Source organism: Artemia franciscana, chromosome 21 (genome assembly GCF_032884065.1).
Source record: "Artemia franciscana chromosome 21, ASM3288406v1, whole genome shotgun sequence".
NCBI classification, from domain to species: Eukaryota; Metazoa; Arthropoda; class Branchiopoda; order Anostraca; family Artemiidae; genus Artemia; species Artemia franciscana.
The window spans coordinates 30,334,201-30,351,329 of NC_088883.1; the positions used below are offsets into that span (position 1 = coordinate 30,334,201).

The 17,129-nt window shown below is 35.6% G+C and overlaps 2 protein-coding genes across 8 annotated transcripts in view; one reads left to right on the forward strand and one right to left on the reverse strand.

Annotated features, from left to right (window-relative positions):
* The window catches only part of LOC136040871 (uncharacterized), a 685,992-nt gene that overhangs the window by 29,527 nt on the left and 639,336 nt on the right, over positions 1-17,129 (forward strand). The gene's annotated exons all lie outside the window — the stretch shown is intronic.
* Positions 1-17,129, reverse strand: part of LOC136040869 (frizzled-5-like) — a 445,049-nt gene that overhangs the window by 27,347 nt on the left and 400,573 nt on the right. For 2 of the 7 annotated variants that reach the window (XM_065725261.1, XM_065725255.1), the window contains exons 1-2: positions 16,080-16,148; positions 1,002-3,075 (exon numbers count right to left, since the gene is read on the reverse strand). The exons of 3 other annotated variants lie outside the window; for them this stretch is intronic. In XM_065725261.1, the coding sequence (XP_065581333.1) occupies positions 1,162-3,069 (1,908 nt within the window). In that variant the 5' untranslated portion in view covers positions 3,070-3,075; positions 16,080-16,148 and the 3' untranslated portion in view covers positions 1,002-1,161. Of the gene's footprint in view, positions 1-1,001; positions 3,076-16,055; positions 16,149-17,129 lie in introns of those variants that run through there. 2 more of the 7 variants (XM_065725257.1, XM_065725256.1) reach the window with 2 other exon arrangements.

The window sequence follows — 17,129 nt, forward strand, 5'->3', positions numbered from 1 at the left end:
TGAAAGTAAGGAGCAGCATGAAAACTTAAAACGAACAAAAATTATTACGTATGAGGGGTTTACCTCCTCGTTATACCTCACTCTTTACGCTAAAGTATTTTTAGTAATTTCAACTATTTATTCTACGGCCTTTGTTATTCAGAGGCCATTCTTAAGGAATTGGGACAAAATCTAAGCTTTAGTGTAAAGAGCGAGGTATCGACGATGGTTGAGCCCCCTTATATGCTCAATAAAAACATACGAATATAGAAGTTCGTTACGTAAGTTAATTCGTAAGTTACGTATATTTTTTACCAATGAAAACGTTTTTAAAAAATTAAAAGTTCTAGTTGCTTTTTTAAGTAATCAAAAAGTCGGAGGGCAACTAGGTCTCCTTCCTCGCTCCTTTTTTCTCAAAATCTTCCGATTAATTACAATTAATTAATATGCAAATTTCGTTTTAATTACTTATGTGCGGAGAGCCTAGATCAAAACATGCATTAATTCAAAAACGTCCAGAAATTCAATAAAAAAACAAGTTTTTTTTAAATGAAAGTAAGGAGCAACATTAAAACTTAAAACGAACAGAAATTACTCCGTATATGAAAGGGGCTTTCCCTCCTCAACGCCCCGCTCTTTGCGCTAAAGTTTCTTACTGTTTTAAAAATAGAGTTAAGAGAAAGAGTCAAACTTTAGCGCAAAGAGCGGGGCGTTGAGGAGGAAAAGCCCCTTTCATATAAGTATTCATCAAGTATTAGCTCGTCATGTGATATAATAATAATACAAATTAAAGATAATTATATGAAAACCTCGCTTCAAATAAATTTGAACAAAAATAAAATCCAAATAGACTAAAGATAAGCTATGAAAGAAACCAAATAAAGAGAATTTCCCCTGAGACTGACCAAAAGATTCCACCCCCCCCCCTTTCGAATAAATCTTCAGGTACGATTTTAGTTTTAATTACATGCTCTGATAAAAAACACAATTTTACTAATCTATTACTAGATTAAGAGGCTAACCTTTATTCGACGAATGTCATATGGTGCTCGTTCGTATAATATTTCGTCCAGATTCTGCTGCATAAACGTTGCTATTTACAATATTGTACAAATATACTCCGATTTATAATCCTATACACATGAGATCACAGTTATAATATGTCCGATTTTTTTTATGGTGTCACACATGACTCAGAGGGGAATGTTTATGAACACTACTCAGCTGGCTTTGAACACTGCATGCCATCTGCTGCTTTATAAGGGGTCTTTGTGATGGATGAAGCTGAGAAATAGGTGATGGCGTTGGCAGCAGAGGGGGTCCAAGAGCTGGAGGTACGAGAGGGGGTGGCAAATATCCAGGTGTTGCAACTTTTCTTCCACAGAGTCTTGCACCGAATTTTCGCCAGGATTCTAACGTTTTTCCAGACCATATCCAAAACCCTGATGTTATTCCTATTACAAGGGACATGAAGTACTTCAACATAAATATGGAAAAGTCTGGTTTTGGAGGGGACATGTGTGAATCAGGGTTCCATCGCATCATTATTTGCGTGTATGTACAGGGGCATACTAAAGGCTTTGTCCATTCTCTATAGTTGAGCAATTCATAGAAATAGCATCCGATGACAATGACTGCTGGTGCAGTGTAGAGAAAGTTAAAAATACCAAGTTTCAGCATCAGCTTTTCGAGCTTTTGTGCCTTGGCTCGACCTTGCTGCTTAATAACATTACGAATTCGAATTAAGCTCACAAAGCCTGCTAGCTGGAACGAGATTCCTAGGAGGAGATAGATAAAAAGAGGGATTATGACATAGGTTTTCAAATTCTCAGGGTTTTGATTTCCAACAAAGCATATACCAGACACACTATCTCCATCTATAGCTGATATTATTAGTATTGTAACTGACTGAATAGTTGGTAAAAACCAGGCAACCATATGAAAGTATTGAGAGTATTTGGCAATGGCCTCATTCCCCCACTTCAATCCAGCTGCTAAAAACCAGGTAAAGGACATGATTACCCACCAAAGTCCACTGGCCATGCCGAAAAAGTATATTAAAAGAAACACTACAGTACATGCTACAGCTCCATTAGATGTATAACGGATCATGTCACCATCACAGGCGATCTCTGGTTTTCCCATAACGATGCGCGTAATGTAGCCAATGCTTACCATCATATAGCACCCAGCTAAAAATACGACTGGTCGTTCCGGGTAGCGGAATCGATCCATATCAATTAGAAATGTTGCTACTGTTAGAAAAGAAGAAAAGCAGCAAATAACAGACCATGAAAACACCCAATAATAGCCAAAATTTAATTCTTCTTCGGAGAAGAATTGATTTTGGCATGGCATAGCACAATTTTCAAGTCCTCCGGTGGAGACACTGCGGTTGTAGCGGAAGTCACCTCGTTCTATTGGAATAAGTGGATTCTTGCAACGACATGTGCAATCTATGGCTTCTCCAGATGATGGTAAGACAGTTTTTGTTTCATTTGGACATGGCTTGTTTTTACATTTTTTCGTTGGACGCTTTGTCGAGCTGGTATAAGTTGATTCTGGCTCCATGCCAGCTGGGAGGGAGCCATTTTTGGCATCCATACATAAATTACTAGTGTCACCATACTCTGGCAGTTTATCACAGTTCATTCTCTCTGGCCAGGCAAATCCATATTGCCTCATTAATGGCGCACAACCTGCTTTAGCTCGTTCGCACACACTTTTACAGGCGGGTAATGGAGCATGATAATCCTCAATACATATTGGTGCGTACATAGAACATAAAAAAAACTTCAGATCTGGGGAACACTGTATTTCAACTAGTGGCCAAAACTGATGAACCTCCAACCCTGCTTCCTCCTGTGTGTCGTGATTAAATTGATTGGGCATGGAAGTGTAATTGTAGCCAATGCCTCGACACATTGGGATTGAGATTTCCTCACATCGTGATGCAGTTGTTTGGTCAAGTGTTGTTGACAGTATGTCGTCATTACGGAAACCTGATGCACCACCGTCGCCAGTAACTAGTTTCACGAACGTCAGATACAGGCAGCAAATTATGGCCCTCGTCGTTAGCGACATCTTCATTTTCCCCTGAAATGCAAAAATCAATTAGAATAAAATAAGGTAGACTTCAAAAACATCAATATTAATTTGTGTTTAGTGTAATTTGTGTTTAGCGTAGCACGAGAAAAATGTATCAAATTTTAGTGTATGGTGGTATTTTGGTGTAAAAGTATTAAAAAAAATTAATATTAATTTGTGTTTAGTGTAATTTGTGTTTTGCGTAGCACGAGAAAAATGTATCAAATTTTTGTGTATGGTGGTATTTTGGTGTAAAAGTATTTAAAAAAATCAATATTAATTTGTGTTTAGTGTAATTTGTGTTTTACGTAGCACGAGAAAAATGTATCAAATTTTAGTGTATGGTGGTATTTTGGTGTAAAAGTATTAAAAAAAAATCAATATTAATTTGTGTTTAGTGTAATTTGTGTTTTGCGTAGCACGAGAAAAATGTATCAAATTTTAGTGTATGGTGGTATTTTGGTGTAAAAGTATTTAAAAAAAAATCAATATTAATTTGTGTTTAGTGTAATTTGTGTTTTGCGTAGCACGAGAAAAATGTATCAAATTTTAGTGTATGGTGGTATTTTCGTGTAAAAGTATTTAAAAAAAATCAATATTAATTTGTGTTTAGTGTAATTTGTGTTTTGCGTAGCACGAGAAAAATGTATCAAATTTTAGTGTATGGTGGTATTTTGGTGTAAAAGTATTTAAAAAAAAATCAATATTAATTTCTGTTTAGTGTAATTTGTGTTTAGCGTAGCACGAGAAAAATGTATCAAATTTTTTTGTATTGTGGTATTTTGGTGTAAAAGTATTAAAAAAAATAAAACAAAGTAAGACTCCCAAAATCCTAAAATTAAGGTTCCTAAAAATTACTTAAAAATTTCAAATTAAGAATCCTCAAATTAGCGAATTTCCTGTTCCTTTTTTTCTTTATTTGTATTTGAGAAAATTTTTTAGAAAGTTTTTTTTCTTAAAAACGAATTTGAGATCAAATTGTGTTTGTTTCAGAAAGAAAAAAGTGTATTCGAATAGAACGTGACAAAGTTCATCAAGCTATTCAATTTACCCTTTTTTGTGTGTTCCTAGGGCGTAAATAATTTGTGTTCCTAGGGCGTAAATAAATAATTAGGGCGTAATACTTATAATAAAAATGCAGCTTGGATATCTTGATGAATTATGAAACTTGAACGAAAAAATTCATAAAAAAAGGGTAATGTTCAAAAATTCAAGTGTTCAACTTTGTTATTCTTCTGTGTGGGAAAAGGCCTTATTAAATACACACCAATTTTTTGTCTTGAGTGTCATGGTGGGATCAAATTGCAAGTTGTTGGAAAAGAACACATTCCTTAGAACAAAATAGGCGGGGCTTCTAAAGGTCAAACCAATGCCTTTTTTAATATTTTTATGAAACAAAAGTTGCTTTTATTGGAATAGAACCTCCTTATTTTTTCCATGGTTTCTTAATGGCTCTAGTCACAGCTGGGACGTAAAAAGAGGAAGGGGCCTCGGGACCTGTCCCCGCATTATCACATCCATATTATCAAACATGTGTCATTTATCGTCCCCCCGGAAAATTGTTACATAGGTGCGTTAATGACAAGGGAGGGTATTGTCATCCCTAGATAATCATCAAAAGTAAAGGTATCAATCTTGTAAAGGTAAATTCTGGCTCAAGACAGTGCAGTTCCCCCGCACTTGGTTAGTAGAGAATAGATTTCAGGATAATTTTCACATGCCTTGTCTGGCTTTCGTAATTTACCCCACCCCCCAAAAAAGAACGTATGTGCCTATTAAATTATTTGTTTGGGCAAGATTTGGTTTTAAGGCAACTAATTTATTCTAGATGGATGGGGGGGGGGGTCGGGGTAATCAAGATCTTTAAATCCATCTAAACAGAAAATCATTCGATGATTACAGAAGAAATTGTAAAATCTAAATTTTCGAGGGATATGAGCCCACGAGGGTTGGTTTTCAACTTGTATTCAAATATATTTGTTTCCTCTTTTAATAATAATAAAAAAAAACTTTGTCCTGTGGTGACGCAGTGGGTTTGACCTTAGCTTGGTAATACGGGACCCAGAGATCGAATCATGCTGCAGGAATGCACCGCAGGGCCGACGCAGGGACCTTAGTAGTCAAGAAGCGTCGTTAATCCGATACAATAATAAAAAAAAGTTTAATATTATGTTGAATCACTCTTCAGTCTGGTTCACCAGTCTTCATGTTATTTCAAGAATAATACTGTGACAAATTCCAGACATTTGCTTATGCCTTCTTACTTTTCTTTGTCAGACTTTTTTCTGGTGACACCAGAGGGGAGGGGGGATTCCAAAAAAATAATTGTATGAAACGAAAATTTTCGAACGCCTAAGATTTTCGAGACGTTGGGGGAGGGATATGTGCGCAAAGATTCTAATATGTGTTATGGAAGCCAACATTGCTCCCGAAGAAGCAATGTTAGTTATTTCATATAAATATCATTTTTGTTATAATGGCTTTAAGTTTGCGGCCAATGTTCTGTTTTTGAAACCAATTTGTGTCTGTTCATGATGGGTGGGGGTCTAAATATAACGGCTTTTCATTATTTCCTATAATAAAAACTATGCATTCTTGATTTGTTCTCATTATTAAGGGATTGGTCTAGCTCAGTCTACCCCCCCTCTACTGGCTATGCCACGGAAGATCAGCTAATTTCTAACAAAAAGGAGGGCAGTGGAGGAGATTACGAACTAAATAACGACATGTTTGTTTCAAGCATTTCGAATTAAATTAAAACTATATCAAAAATAAAAATAAACTATATCAAAAACTATGTAAAATAACTATCAAATTTAAAATTCATAAATTTTAAAAACCTTTAGATTTGTTTCTAAGAAGATTTGGACAAAATGACGATAATAGATTATTTTTCTTGTTGCTGAAATCTTGGCGCCAAATGAGTTCAAACCGCTCTGTCGCCATACAAGACATTTTAGCCTAAAAGGTCGTATTGAAATTTTGCTAATTACCTAAAGCTCTTTATGGTAAAATCTTTGTAAAAGGGTCAGGGAATAGATACTCTCAAATCTTGAAATTTCATTCAAGTAGCGAAACCGAGACAATAATTATATAAAGAGAAAAGGCAAGAATAATAGTTATGGCTGTACTTATTCGTACATTTTTTAGAACAAATTAGAGATAGACGCGTATGTAGAGGAGAGAGAAGGGGGGAGGGGGTCTGACGGTGATAATTTGCTTAAAAATTCTTCGTTTGCTGGCCAATAAAATGTTTAGTACTTAGCCCTCCCATAATCAACTACAATCATTAGTTCGATACAAACAGCACAGAAAAGAAACAACACACAAGCCAACCAGGGCCGTATCCAGGATTTTTAGGAGGGTACAAATATTTTATTCGGGAGAGGGGTACAAAAAACTTGAAAACGTATTAAAAATTGTTGATTTTCATTTTTGTTGGTTTTTTACCTGTTGGACAGATATTGAGGGGGGAGGCAAACCCACTATCTCCCTGCATATGGCCTTGAAACCAACACGCATCACAAACGGCAGTTATAAACCTCTGTTTTGAGGCTTCCAGGAAGGTTGAATGTCACGTCATTTTCATTGCACCCTTTTTTGGGGCGCTTTAGCCCTCTAAAATTATGTAAATTACCTTAAGCAAACAACTTTTGGTGGGTACATTGAATTTTATTGAATTTTTTCAGATTTAGAATCACAATAAAAACAGATTATTTTGATATACATATAAAATATATATGTTGTAATTAGATTTCACTTTCTTAGTCTTACTCTCTGTAAAAAAAAAAGTTCCTCTCTTTACTAGTGAATGGTAACATTCACTATTTTTGAGATTTCAAGAAAACAAAACAATCATTTACATGGAGTAACAGACCTTTCCACAAATTATAATTGGAAGGGCTGTATCCCCTGGGGGAGGGGGTACTCGTTTTGGCATCCCCCCTAAATTTTCGTACGATTTGTAAAAGGTAACAAAAAGCAACAACTTTTTTGTTGCAAGTTTTGTATCTAGAAACCTCGATAATCACTAAGATTTTTCAAAGCCTTTTTTTAAGTCCACCCCTGCAAAAAAAAAATGGACACGGCGCTGGCATTTAGTAATTGAAGTTGACACTGGTCTTCAAGAAGAAGTAGAAAACCAATAATATTTGTTTCATACAAAATATGGATATTTATGGCAAAGCTGATGTTCACATGTACCAAATTTTGAACAAAGAGAGGCAGACCGTATCCATGGGGGGGAGGTAGTTTGACCCCCCCCCCCCCAAAAAAAAAATAGTCCGACTGGTAAAAATGTAACAAAAATGCATAAAATTTCTGATGTTTTTGAATTTGTTTCGTATTGAATAACTTTTACCTAGAAAAACAAACAAAAAATATCAAATAAACACACGTCCGTGATCTTTCTTTGTGGCAAAAAATACAAAATTCCACGTTTTTGCAGTAGGAGTTTAAAAACTCTGTAATAGGGCTCTCTGATACGCTGAATCTGATGGTGTAATTTTCATTAAGATTCTGTGACTTTAAAGGAGTATTTCCCCCTTTTTTCGAAAATAAGGTCCATTTTTTTAGGCTCGTAACCTTTGATGGGTAAGACTAAACTTAATGAAACTTATTTGAAATAAAAAAATCTAATTCTTTTGATATATCTATTAGTATCAAAATCTCTGTTTTTAGAGCTTCGGTTATTATTGAGCTGGTTCGCTCCTTACCGAATCACCCTGAAAAAATATTCCCCTCCTGAACAAAGATCCTGAATACGGCCTTGAAACTTACGGGAGAAATAATCCTCCAAAGTTTATGGTGAGTTTCACTGAGCTATTTACTTGTATTCTAACGTTATTTTCTTCTTCTCAAAAGCATTGGCTGTAGAAGGTTTTCTTAGTATATATAACCGCCAAGGGTGTAACTGGGGGAGGGGATACAAATAAGTTCAAAAACGCATCCAAGTTTGTATATAGCACTGTTATTATTTACGAGTCGGATAAAAGTTTCGGGAATGGGGGTTCAAACCCAGTGAAAGTCCACCCCTTGATACGGTCTTTGCTACTAGCAGGCAATTTAAATTCATATTGCAAGATAATGGACGCCTCATCTTCACTTATCTTTGATTCTTAGAAAGACTAAATTGGAATGAAAATTTGGCGCCATTTTCAAGGAACTGTTAATGATTGAGTGACAATTAACTGGGAATAACTTACATCCTGAATCTTGAATGAGGATTAAAGCAGTAGCTGAACCCCCTGGAAGGTTCTTTTAATGTTGCTTTTATTGTCAGGTGTTTTCTGTCCTATTCAAAATTTAGGGGAAGTCTACAATGATTGACGGCTTTAATATGTGGTCTACCCATGAAAGACTTGTCTCAGGTGATTAAGTCCATATGTCGTTAAAGCTTAGCTACTGTCAAAACTGGTGAGAATTGTCCGGGTGATGGAATTGTGAACGATGGATTGGCAGCACCGTAGCGGGGACCCCCTTTGTTCAATTGTCTAATTCAAAGCTGATCCAAAAAGGCACTTTTTTACACTGTTTAAAACGCGACGCTGTTTAAGACTGGGGTCGTTTGATACCAAACAATTAAGCTGATGAAACCATGGCCTTGTTCTAATTAATTTTCTTCTCTTTATCTTCGATTCTCTTCAATCATACATCCTCTCTTCAATATCTCTATTCATTGCTATTTTATCTAAAAAAAAGGAACCTATCAAACGATAGGTATTAAAAAAAATCCCTAGCATACATTATTCTGTCAGGACCAGAGAAAATATGTTTCCTCTTCCCTAAATAATTAAAAAAAAACTAAGTTTTTCCAAAGGAAGTAAAGAGCGAAGGTGAAACTTAAAACGGACAAAAATTATTACTCCACAGCCTATCTAATATATTGCTAATAATTGCTAAATGTAGATAAATGTAAATTTCTTATATTTAATGGGGTTAGTTCGTCTCATCCTTTGGATTGCATTTCTTTTTCCGTACCACAAGTTGCATATTTTCGATGGCTTGTGATTTCTGTTTGCAATTCTTTAAGTTCTTTTCGATTTCAGATGATTCGGGATATTCAATTTAAGCTTAAACTGGGGTATTCTAAAATTGTTGGAAATCGTGGACATTTCCGGCGACAAGCACTTACAAAGCAGTACTCGATTTTCTGCGACCATTCTCTGTTATTTTGTGCTGGTGTTTATATGCTTTCGAATAAAGGTTACCTAAATAGGGTCAAGACGGATTACTACCGGTATTTAAAGTTCCTAGTTTATTTACCACGATCATTTCGGAACCGAAGGTTAATTAGTAAATATCAGGCAAACGATATTGTTCTTTCAGTGGAAAAACTAACTTCAAATTTAGTTGATGAAGCGCCAATCTGTCTTGGTCCTAACAATCATCTTATCCGCCTCTTTTGCTAAATTTTTATTTTTTTTCTTGTACCTGTTTTATTTGTTTTTGTGTTCTTTGTTTTTCCCCTTGTACTCCACTTTTTCCCTTTTGTGAGTGGGTAAGAAAAAAATTATTATTATTGTTATTATATATCAATAAAACTAGTACAAATATACAAACTAATTATGGTTCTCTATGTTTTTAGGATTATAGAAAACTAGCGCTTTACTGAAAACACAAAAGTCAGGAATAAAAAACAAGACTATTGATTAAGGAGTCAAAAGTATTATATATTATAATACTTATAATCAGTAACTAAATAAGTATGCAACTAAAATTATCCTAAAAACACAAGCGTAGAATTAAAATTGTTTTAATAATCGTAAAATCTTTGAACAGCATACAGAAATATTAGATTGATTTATCAGGTAGTATTTTGGTATCGCCAGCTATAATACCTATAGTGAGTAATATACAATCTTACAAACTGTAAGAAATATGCTTTCGTATTACTTGAAATGAAAATTAAATAAGACATAATGTGAACTCTGGAAATCTGGTTATTTCTGTATATATAACAGTGAATTTCCAGCTATGATACAAATTCTAAAGCTAGTCTATGGCTTTACTTCGAACTTGTCTACAAACTAATCATGACATGTCCTTTTCAAAACCAAAACGAGAGCCACTCATTGAACTGAGCCATTGGAAGAAGTGATACCAAATTAAACGAAAAAAAAATCCTAAAATGCTTTATTTGTGCTCTGTAGTGTCCTTAATTGGTTTGCTCTTACCGTACCAAAAACACCTTTATTATTTTGTGTTTTCAGTAAAGCGCTAGTTTTCTATAATCCTAGAAACATAGGGAAACATAATTAATTGGTTTATTTGTACAAGTTTTATTGATATATATTAGATAGGCTGTGAAGTAATACTTTTTGTCCGCATTAAGTTTTGACTTCGCTCTTCCCTACTTCCCTTTTCGCTCTTTTCCTTTGCACCCTAGGAACATTTCTGTGATGTTTTAGTAACCCACTAGGCCTTTTCGCTCTTTTCGTCGCCTTTACGCTCTTTTCGTTCCCTTTTCGCTCTTTTCGTCGCCTTTACCTTTGCACCCTATGAGCATTTCTATGATGTTTTAGTAACCCACTAGGCCTTTTTCGCTCTTTTCGTCGCCTTTACCTTTGCACCCTATGAGCATTTCTATGATGTTTTAGTAGCCCACTAGGGCCTGGAAAAAAGAAGGAAAAAAGGAAGACTGTTTTAATGTTTTTTAACTTTTAGTTACTATGGGCTGTGGTTCGCTCTTTACTAGGTTGCAGCTACTGCTTCAACCATCACAAAGACTCCATTGCAAATTCTCCCAAGAAATCTGTTAAATCTAATTAGATGGTAGAATTTGTAAAAACCTTGTAAATATAAGCAATAGCTTTCAATTGAGTCATCAAACATCTATCTACGGTGTCGTGGTAGCCTGCAAATGTTGCAGTAGCTTCCTGGTGAGCAGACAATCTATGAAACTTACTAAGAAGGCTGGGAGGGGGAGTGTATGGGAGGTTTTTTTTGTAAACCTCCAGTTAAGGGTTCTTGAACTAACTTTTGCAATAGTACCTGTTTTGTCCCTCAGGGCTTTTTCATTAAAAAAGTGGCACCAAGTGTTGTTTTCAGTGCTATATCGCACTTACGAACGGTAGAATTTATAAAAAGCAATTAGATATGAGCAATAGCTTTCAAATGAGCTATTAAACATAACTCTTAAAAGTTCTGCTAGCCCAGTAGCCCCAGCTTCTCTACTTGAGACATGGCACCAAAAGTGCTGTTTTTAGTGCCACTTGAAACTTGTGGATAGTGAAATTTATAGGAAGAACGTAGATATGAGCAATATCTTTTATATGAACTATAAAAAAATCTGTCTACGATGTTCTGGTTGTCTGTTAGCGCCATCCCTTGAGAAATGGCACACAAAGTGCCATTTCAATGCCATTGGCGCCTACAGATGGTGGAATTTATAAAACTCACGTAGATAATGAGAAATGGCTTTTGAATGAGCGATCCATAAATTTTGGAAAAGCAGTAGGCCAAACACAAAATTTAGAGTAGTAACATGAGTACCATGTTAAGTAATTTTTCTCACAGTTAATCTTAATAGTAATTAAATAATTTGTCTCTATTCTATACGTATGGTAATCCACGCTTTTCAAGAAGTTTATATCCATTTAGTTTAGTTGAAAATAAAATGTCTTTACAAGAGAGTATACGTTTTATGCCTTTTTGTACCTTAGGGCAAGCGAGTATTTATTATTATGGAGATTTCGTAGATCCGGCAGCTTTCATTTAAAGGTGATGCATTTTATGGGTAGATTCATAAGTATACCATGTTTTTTCCTCGAGCAAGGGATCGAATTAAATCTTTAAGGGAGATTTTCGAGAGGAGTAAGTGGCTTAGAAAATTATGTCTGGGGGAAGGGGAGAGATATTTCTTATCTAACCCTCAAAAAGATTATACCCTACGATGCTTTTTGTATGTATGCCGTCCGACACGATCTAAGCACTATAATGAAAAAAGGAATCACCAATGCAACAGCACAAACACAGAAATAAACATACACCATAAAAAAACGAAAAAAAGAAGAAAGACAGAAGGAGAAAGGAAGACTGTTTTCATTTTTCTTCCTGTATTAAAAAAAAAAAAATCCACACATCCGTGCTAATAAGCTTCATATTTCATTGCTATCTATCTTCTCATGGATATGAATTTACTAATAAAAACACGGGCACCTGATTAATACACTAATCATAAAGAAGTGAAAGATGTTATCTAAAATATGTGTGCTAAGATTTACATCTGTCTCAGATGATTTGAATTTATTTGGCAGAAGATCAAAAAACCAAGTGTCACCAAAGAGTGATGTGTTGGGTAGTTCGACTCTGATGGGACTCAAAGATAAGGTATTGAATCCGAGATGCATGGTTATTTCCTCTGTACTTCTTTTTTAGAAAGAATAAATTGTATTTTTCTTCTTACTCCCCTGCCAGACAAATATGAAAGAGGAGGGTTTGGGCATGTCCCTGTCTCAAATGTCAAAATATTCCCCACATTTTCCGTATTATTGACCTCGCTTCCTTTGGTTGCCCGTATTTTAAGTTCGTTTTGGATTGCGTAGTAATTATAATCTTTTAAACACACTTTTTGAATATCGGATATTTATACCCTAATGTGTATTCTCAGGTCGAAAATCGTTCTTCATCATTTTAATGCTTCTAGCTTAAAGAGTCCAGCAGAAAATTCACCGATGGGTAAACTGGCCCTCACCAACGGTCTCGAGCTCTTGTTCTCGCAAATATTGTTACTATAGACTTGTCCTCGCTCGGGCCTTCGTCCCTCTTACACCTGTGTTTTCTCTGGATCTTTAATTCCCATTTTTTGGACTTTCTTATTTTTTAGCACCATATCATTAAGACCGTTTTCGGGGAAGTAGTTTGGGTGTTTAACCCATCTCGAAATGTTTTTTGGACTCGTAAGAACGTAATAAAAATGCATAAAAACACATTTTGATGCGTTTTTGTTGCCCCCCCCCCCCTCGAACACAATCCTGGATATCATTCTTCCTTTTGCCCTCTGGCTATTCTATTACTTTTCCCCTTGGGTCTTATTCTCTATCAGCCATTTTTTTTAGTGGTATTAGAATATAACTTTCTTTTCATCACCTCAACTTCAGAAATTTTACATATTTATTGCATAAATTCATACGTAACCCCCTATCAACTGTTTAAACTTTTATTTTAAAATCAAGGTTACTGAATACTTAAGAAGGAACTAAGTTGAGTATTGATTTATGTAAATTGATCTAATTGTAAATTTCGTGAGAGACCATGCATTTCCTGGGCCGATTTAAACAAGTCCGAATATTGTAACATTTTTCTTATATTATTGCAAAATTATGCGTTCACACGCTGTTTTCTGTCGTTTTTTAGCTCAAGGGAAGGATGACAATGCTGGAAAGAATATTCGCTGTTGAATTACCAATTAAGAAGCCAAAAGATTCTTTTTGTTAGAGACAGGCGCGTACGCAGGGGGGGGGGGGAGGGTCTAAAGGCCTGGATTATTGGTGTCAACGGGGAAAGTCCCTAGGTTCTCGTTAATAATACGGAACACAGCCAAGGAGTGAAGTTAGGTTAATCTTAACGGAATACAACCTTTAGTTTCGAACGTGCCCATAGACTAATCTACATCCCCTCTAATGTGCAAATATATAGCACAAACTATAGAAGTTCATTGATTTTGTCTAAGTCCAATGCATTGTATCATCCATCACTTGTTTTTGTTGCTATGAAGCCAGTTTTGTGAGATGTAACCAAAGGGTAATTCTTGAGTGTGTTCGGTATTATTAACAAGTACCTGTCCTTAGACTGAAAAACTACTTTTGGGGAAAGGGAGGGGGTATAATCATTAGAAAATGCTTTTCTTTGGGTATTTTCACTCAAAAATGACCAAATTACACCCTAAAATTTGAAAACAGATTTTGACCCCGCCCCGCAAGAAATGCTGTGAAGTAATGCCACTGACTCGAGCCCACCGAAGTCCTAAATTATTCCGCATTGATGGGTACTTCTAATTCAAATTACCTAGTAGTTTTGTTTTATTGCTGTCCCCCTTAAAAAAATTCCTCATATGCACCTTATTTGGGGAGACAGACAAATAATAATCAAAACAACACAAATGATAGGTGAGTGTAAAGCATTGCGTAACTCGGCCACCTAACGGATTTACCGATTTTACTCATCCTCTCCTATTTCTCATGCAATTTGCCTGTTTTTGCGTCATTCTCGAATTTGAAGATTCCCACCAAAAAAGTTGCGCCTCCTGAAATTAATCACTTTTGATTCCTCTGCATTCTCAGTTGTCTTTTTTTTCAGCCTTCCTTTTCCTCTCAGTATTTTACCTTCTAAATTTGTCTCTTAGATCTTCTGTTGTTTTACTCAGGAGAAGGGGCAAAATATGTTTCTCAAAATCTAGGGGTAGGCAATTTTGTTGTTTTTCTGGTTGTTTCTATGAGAATACCAAAAAACGCCATTTTTCAATGACAGTACCAAAAAGGTGATTATTAAAATCTAGGGTAGTGTCCCCCTCAGAACTGACGGAACTACATTTGAGGGCAGGTCGTTTGTTTCTCCAGTCAAGGCCGTATCCAGGGGGTTTGAACCACCTCGAAATGTTTGTTTGACACGTAAAAAAATGTTTATATTTTTTTTGCGTTTTTGTAGTTTTGTTGTGCACCCCCCTCCCCGAAACAATCCTTGTACATACATCCCCCGGAAAAAATCCGGGATATGGCCCTGGGTACTTTTGTCTTTTAGTCACCACACTCAAGTTCTTGGTCTGAGTAAAAACGGTTTATTTCTATATTTCAGTATCTACTCGGTGATAATTAGCTTAGTGTGAGGGAGATAAACTACAATTTAGGTATATTTTAGTTAAATATTTTATATATAGAGCTGGTATTTTGGTTAGGTTAGAAACAATTTAATATAATGCGTTCCGGGGGGCGTGATCTCCAAAATTCTCTTTTGTAGTTTCCATAATTTTGTTACTAAAGTATTTTATTTCCGTCACACTCAGGTATATTTCATTAGGATTAATCTCACCTCACTTCTTGAGTGTGGTGGCTGTAAGACATAAGTACCGTTTCTCCTAATTATTGAGACAATAAGTGGAATATATGGTTATATCTAAAAATTGACAAATCAAGGCGATAGAAAATGTCCCTCGCCTCTTAATTTCTGTAAAGTGACGTTCTCAGCCAGTGATTTTAGAAATAATGTTGAAATATAATAAAGTTATCGCTTAGGTTCTTAAGAAGCGTCATAAATAAAAAAAGCGTATTTCTGAGCAATTAGCGGAAAAATCCAATGGAAGAGCCCAAATTTCGTTGTTACTTCTTCCAAGCGTTAATCCTGTATCCGCCTCAGTCAATGGCTAAATTTTCCAGGAAGATGGCACCCTTAACAAGAATTTGAGACAGCCGGTAGGGGTGTAATTCCCTATAGGGCAGGAGGCAAACTGCCTCCCAAAACCCAGGTTTGCCCCTCCAGCCGAAATTTAGTGTCTTCAAAAATATTTTAAAAATTAAAATATTAATTTAACTAATTAATAAAAATTAAAATTAAACTAATTAATAAAAGTTAGATAGGTCTAAATAATTCAAGCATCCACCAAAATAAATCAGCTTTCTTCAGTACACCTTAGCCTTTTTGGAACTCCAAGCAAATAGGCTCAAACTCTGCCCCTTCACCAGAATTTTGACGAAATTATGTCACTGAAGGGGGGTCATAAACTAGAACGAAACGCAATAACGGGTGACATAAATGGGAGATATAGTAGACAAACATCAGGGGTTCAAAGGCCCCTCGTCGCTTGTTTAACAGAAGAGTCAACCAAGTATAAACGCAATATCAAGTTGAGCTGTTTCGCCTACTAGGGCGCCAAATTTTTGGCGCCCCCTATTTTTTGTCAATTAGCGCCCCTGGTTCCTGAAAGGGTTCAAATTTTTTCGTTGTGTTACTTTTGCGCAAATGAGAATGATATCTGAACCGTGTTAGACACCTACCTTAATAGCCAAATAAATACTTACTTAAAACTGCATTTAATGTATTTATATTCCTTATTAACGTTCTAACACCTCAAAGACTGTTTCTATACTAAAGAGTTTGAACTGTGCTTCTGGGAAGTTTGGAAATCTGAGTCGCGAGTTGAATTTTCGACCAATAGGAAATCAGCACAATTTTTTTTAGCCAATAAGAAGGAGCCCGAAACTAAGTCATTAATTGACCTGTCACCACTGGGTTGTGTGGACGCTGTGAGAGTTTGGACGTCAAACCTATTTAATCACCCTTTTAATTGACGTTATTGGGGCTGAATGCAAGCGATAGCTGATGAATGACAAAGATTAATCAGGCTGATTCAATTTCGTTGATAAGGTTCAAGCTTTTTCTTGATTAGGTGTTGCCAAGGTATAATCAATTTTATATAGGACAGGCTTCAGAATATTTTCTTGTAAGACTGCTATTTCTGTGTTCCTATTAATGGCCTGCAGCTGTAAAATCGTGCTTTCATGCTACCCAAGTTTTTTTGGGATTTTCACAAACTCAATTCCCATCTCCTGAATCTACCCCAAAAAATAGCGTTAACGAGCATTAAGCATTAATATTTCGTGGTAACGTTCATGTATTTAGGAGAGTTTATTTTCGGGGAGATTTCAGAAAACAGAATTTTCTTTTGGGTATTCGTGGGTAATCCGAAAAAAATCAGGGAAAGTAAAAGTACTGGTAAATGTAGGATTTTGCCTTCGGCGAGCAATGGTCAGAATTCTTTTCCAGGCTATCGAAATGCAGACAGGATTATTTTGTTTCTAACCCAGAAAAAATGTTTAGCGTTTAGTAAAATAAAAGATTACTTTTTCGGGGGAGTGGTGCTGAGGTGTGACTATGCACATAACTGGAAGTGATAATTGGTTTAAAATGTAGCTAGATAGTTTGAAAAGTTCATAAGCATGTTCCTCGTAAAAGAAAATTATAATTTTGACATTTTGTTTTTTCTTTATTTTATAGACAAATACAAACTTCTGATCGTCGCTAAAGTTTAGTATCAGCTATAATATAGTTTTGAGATTTTGTTCATACTG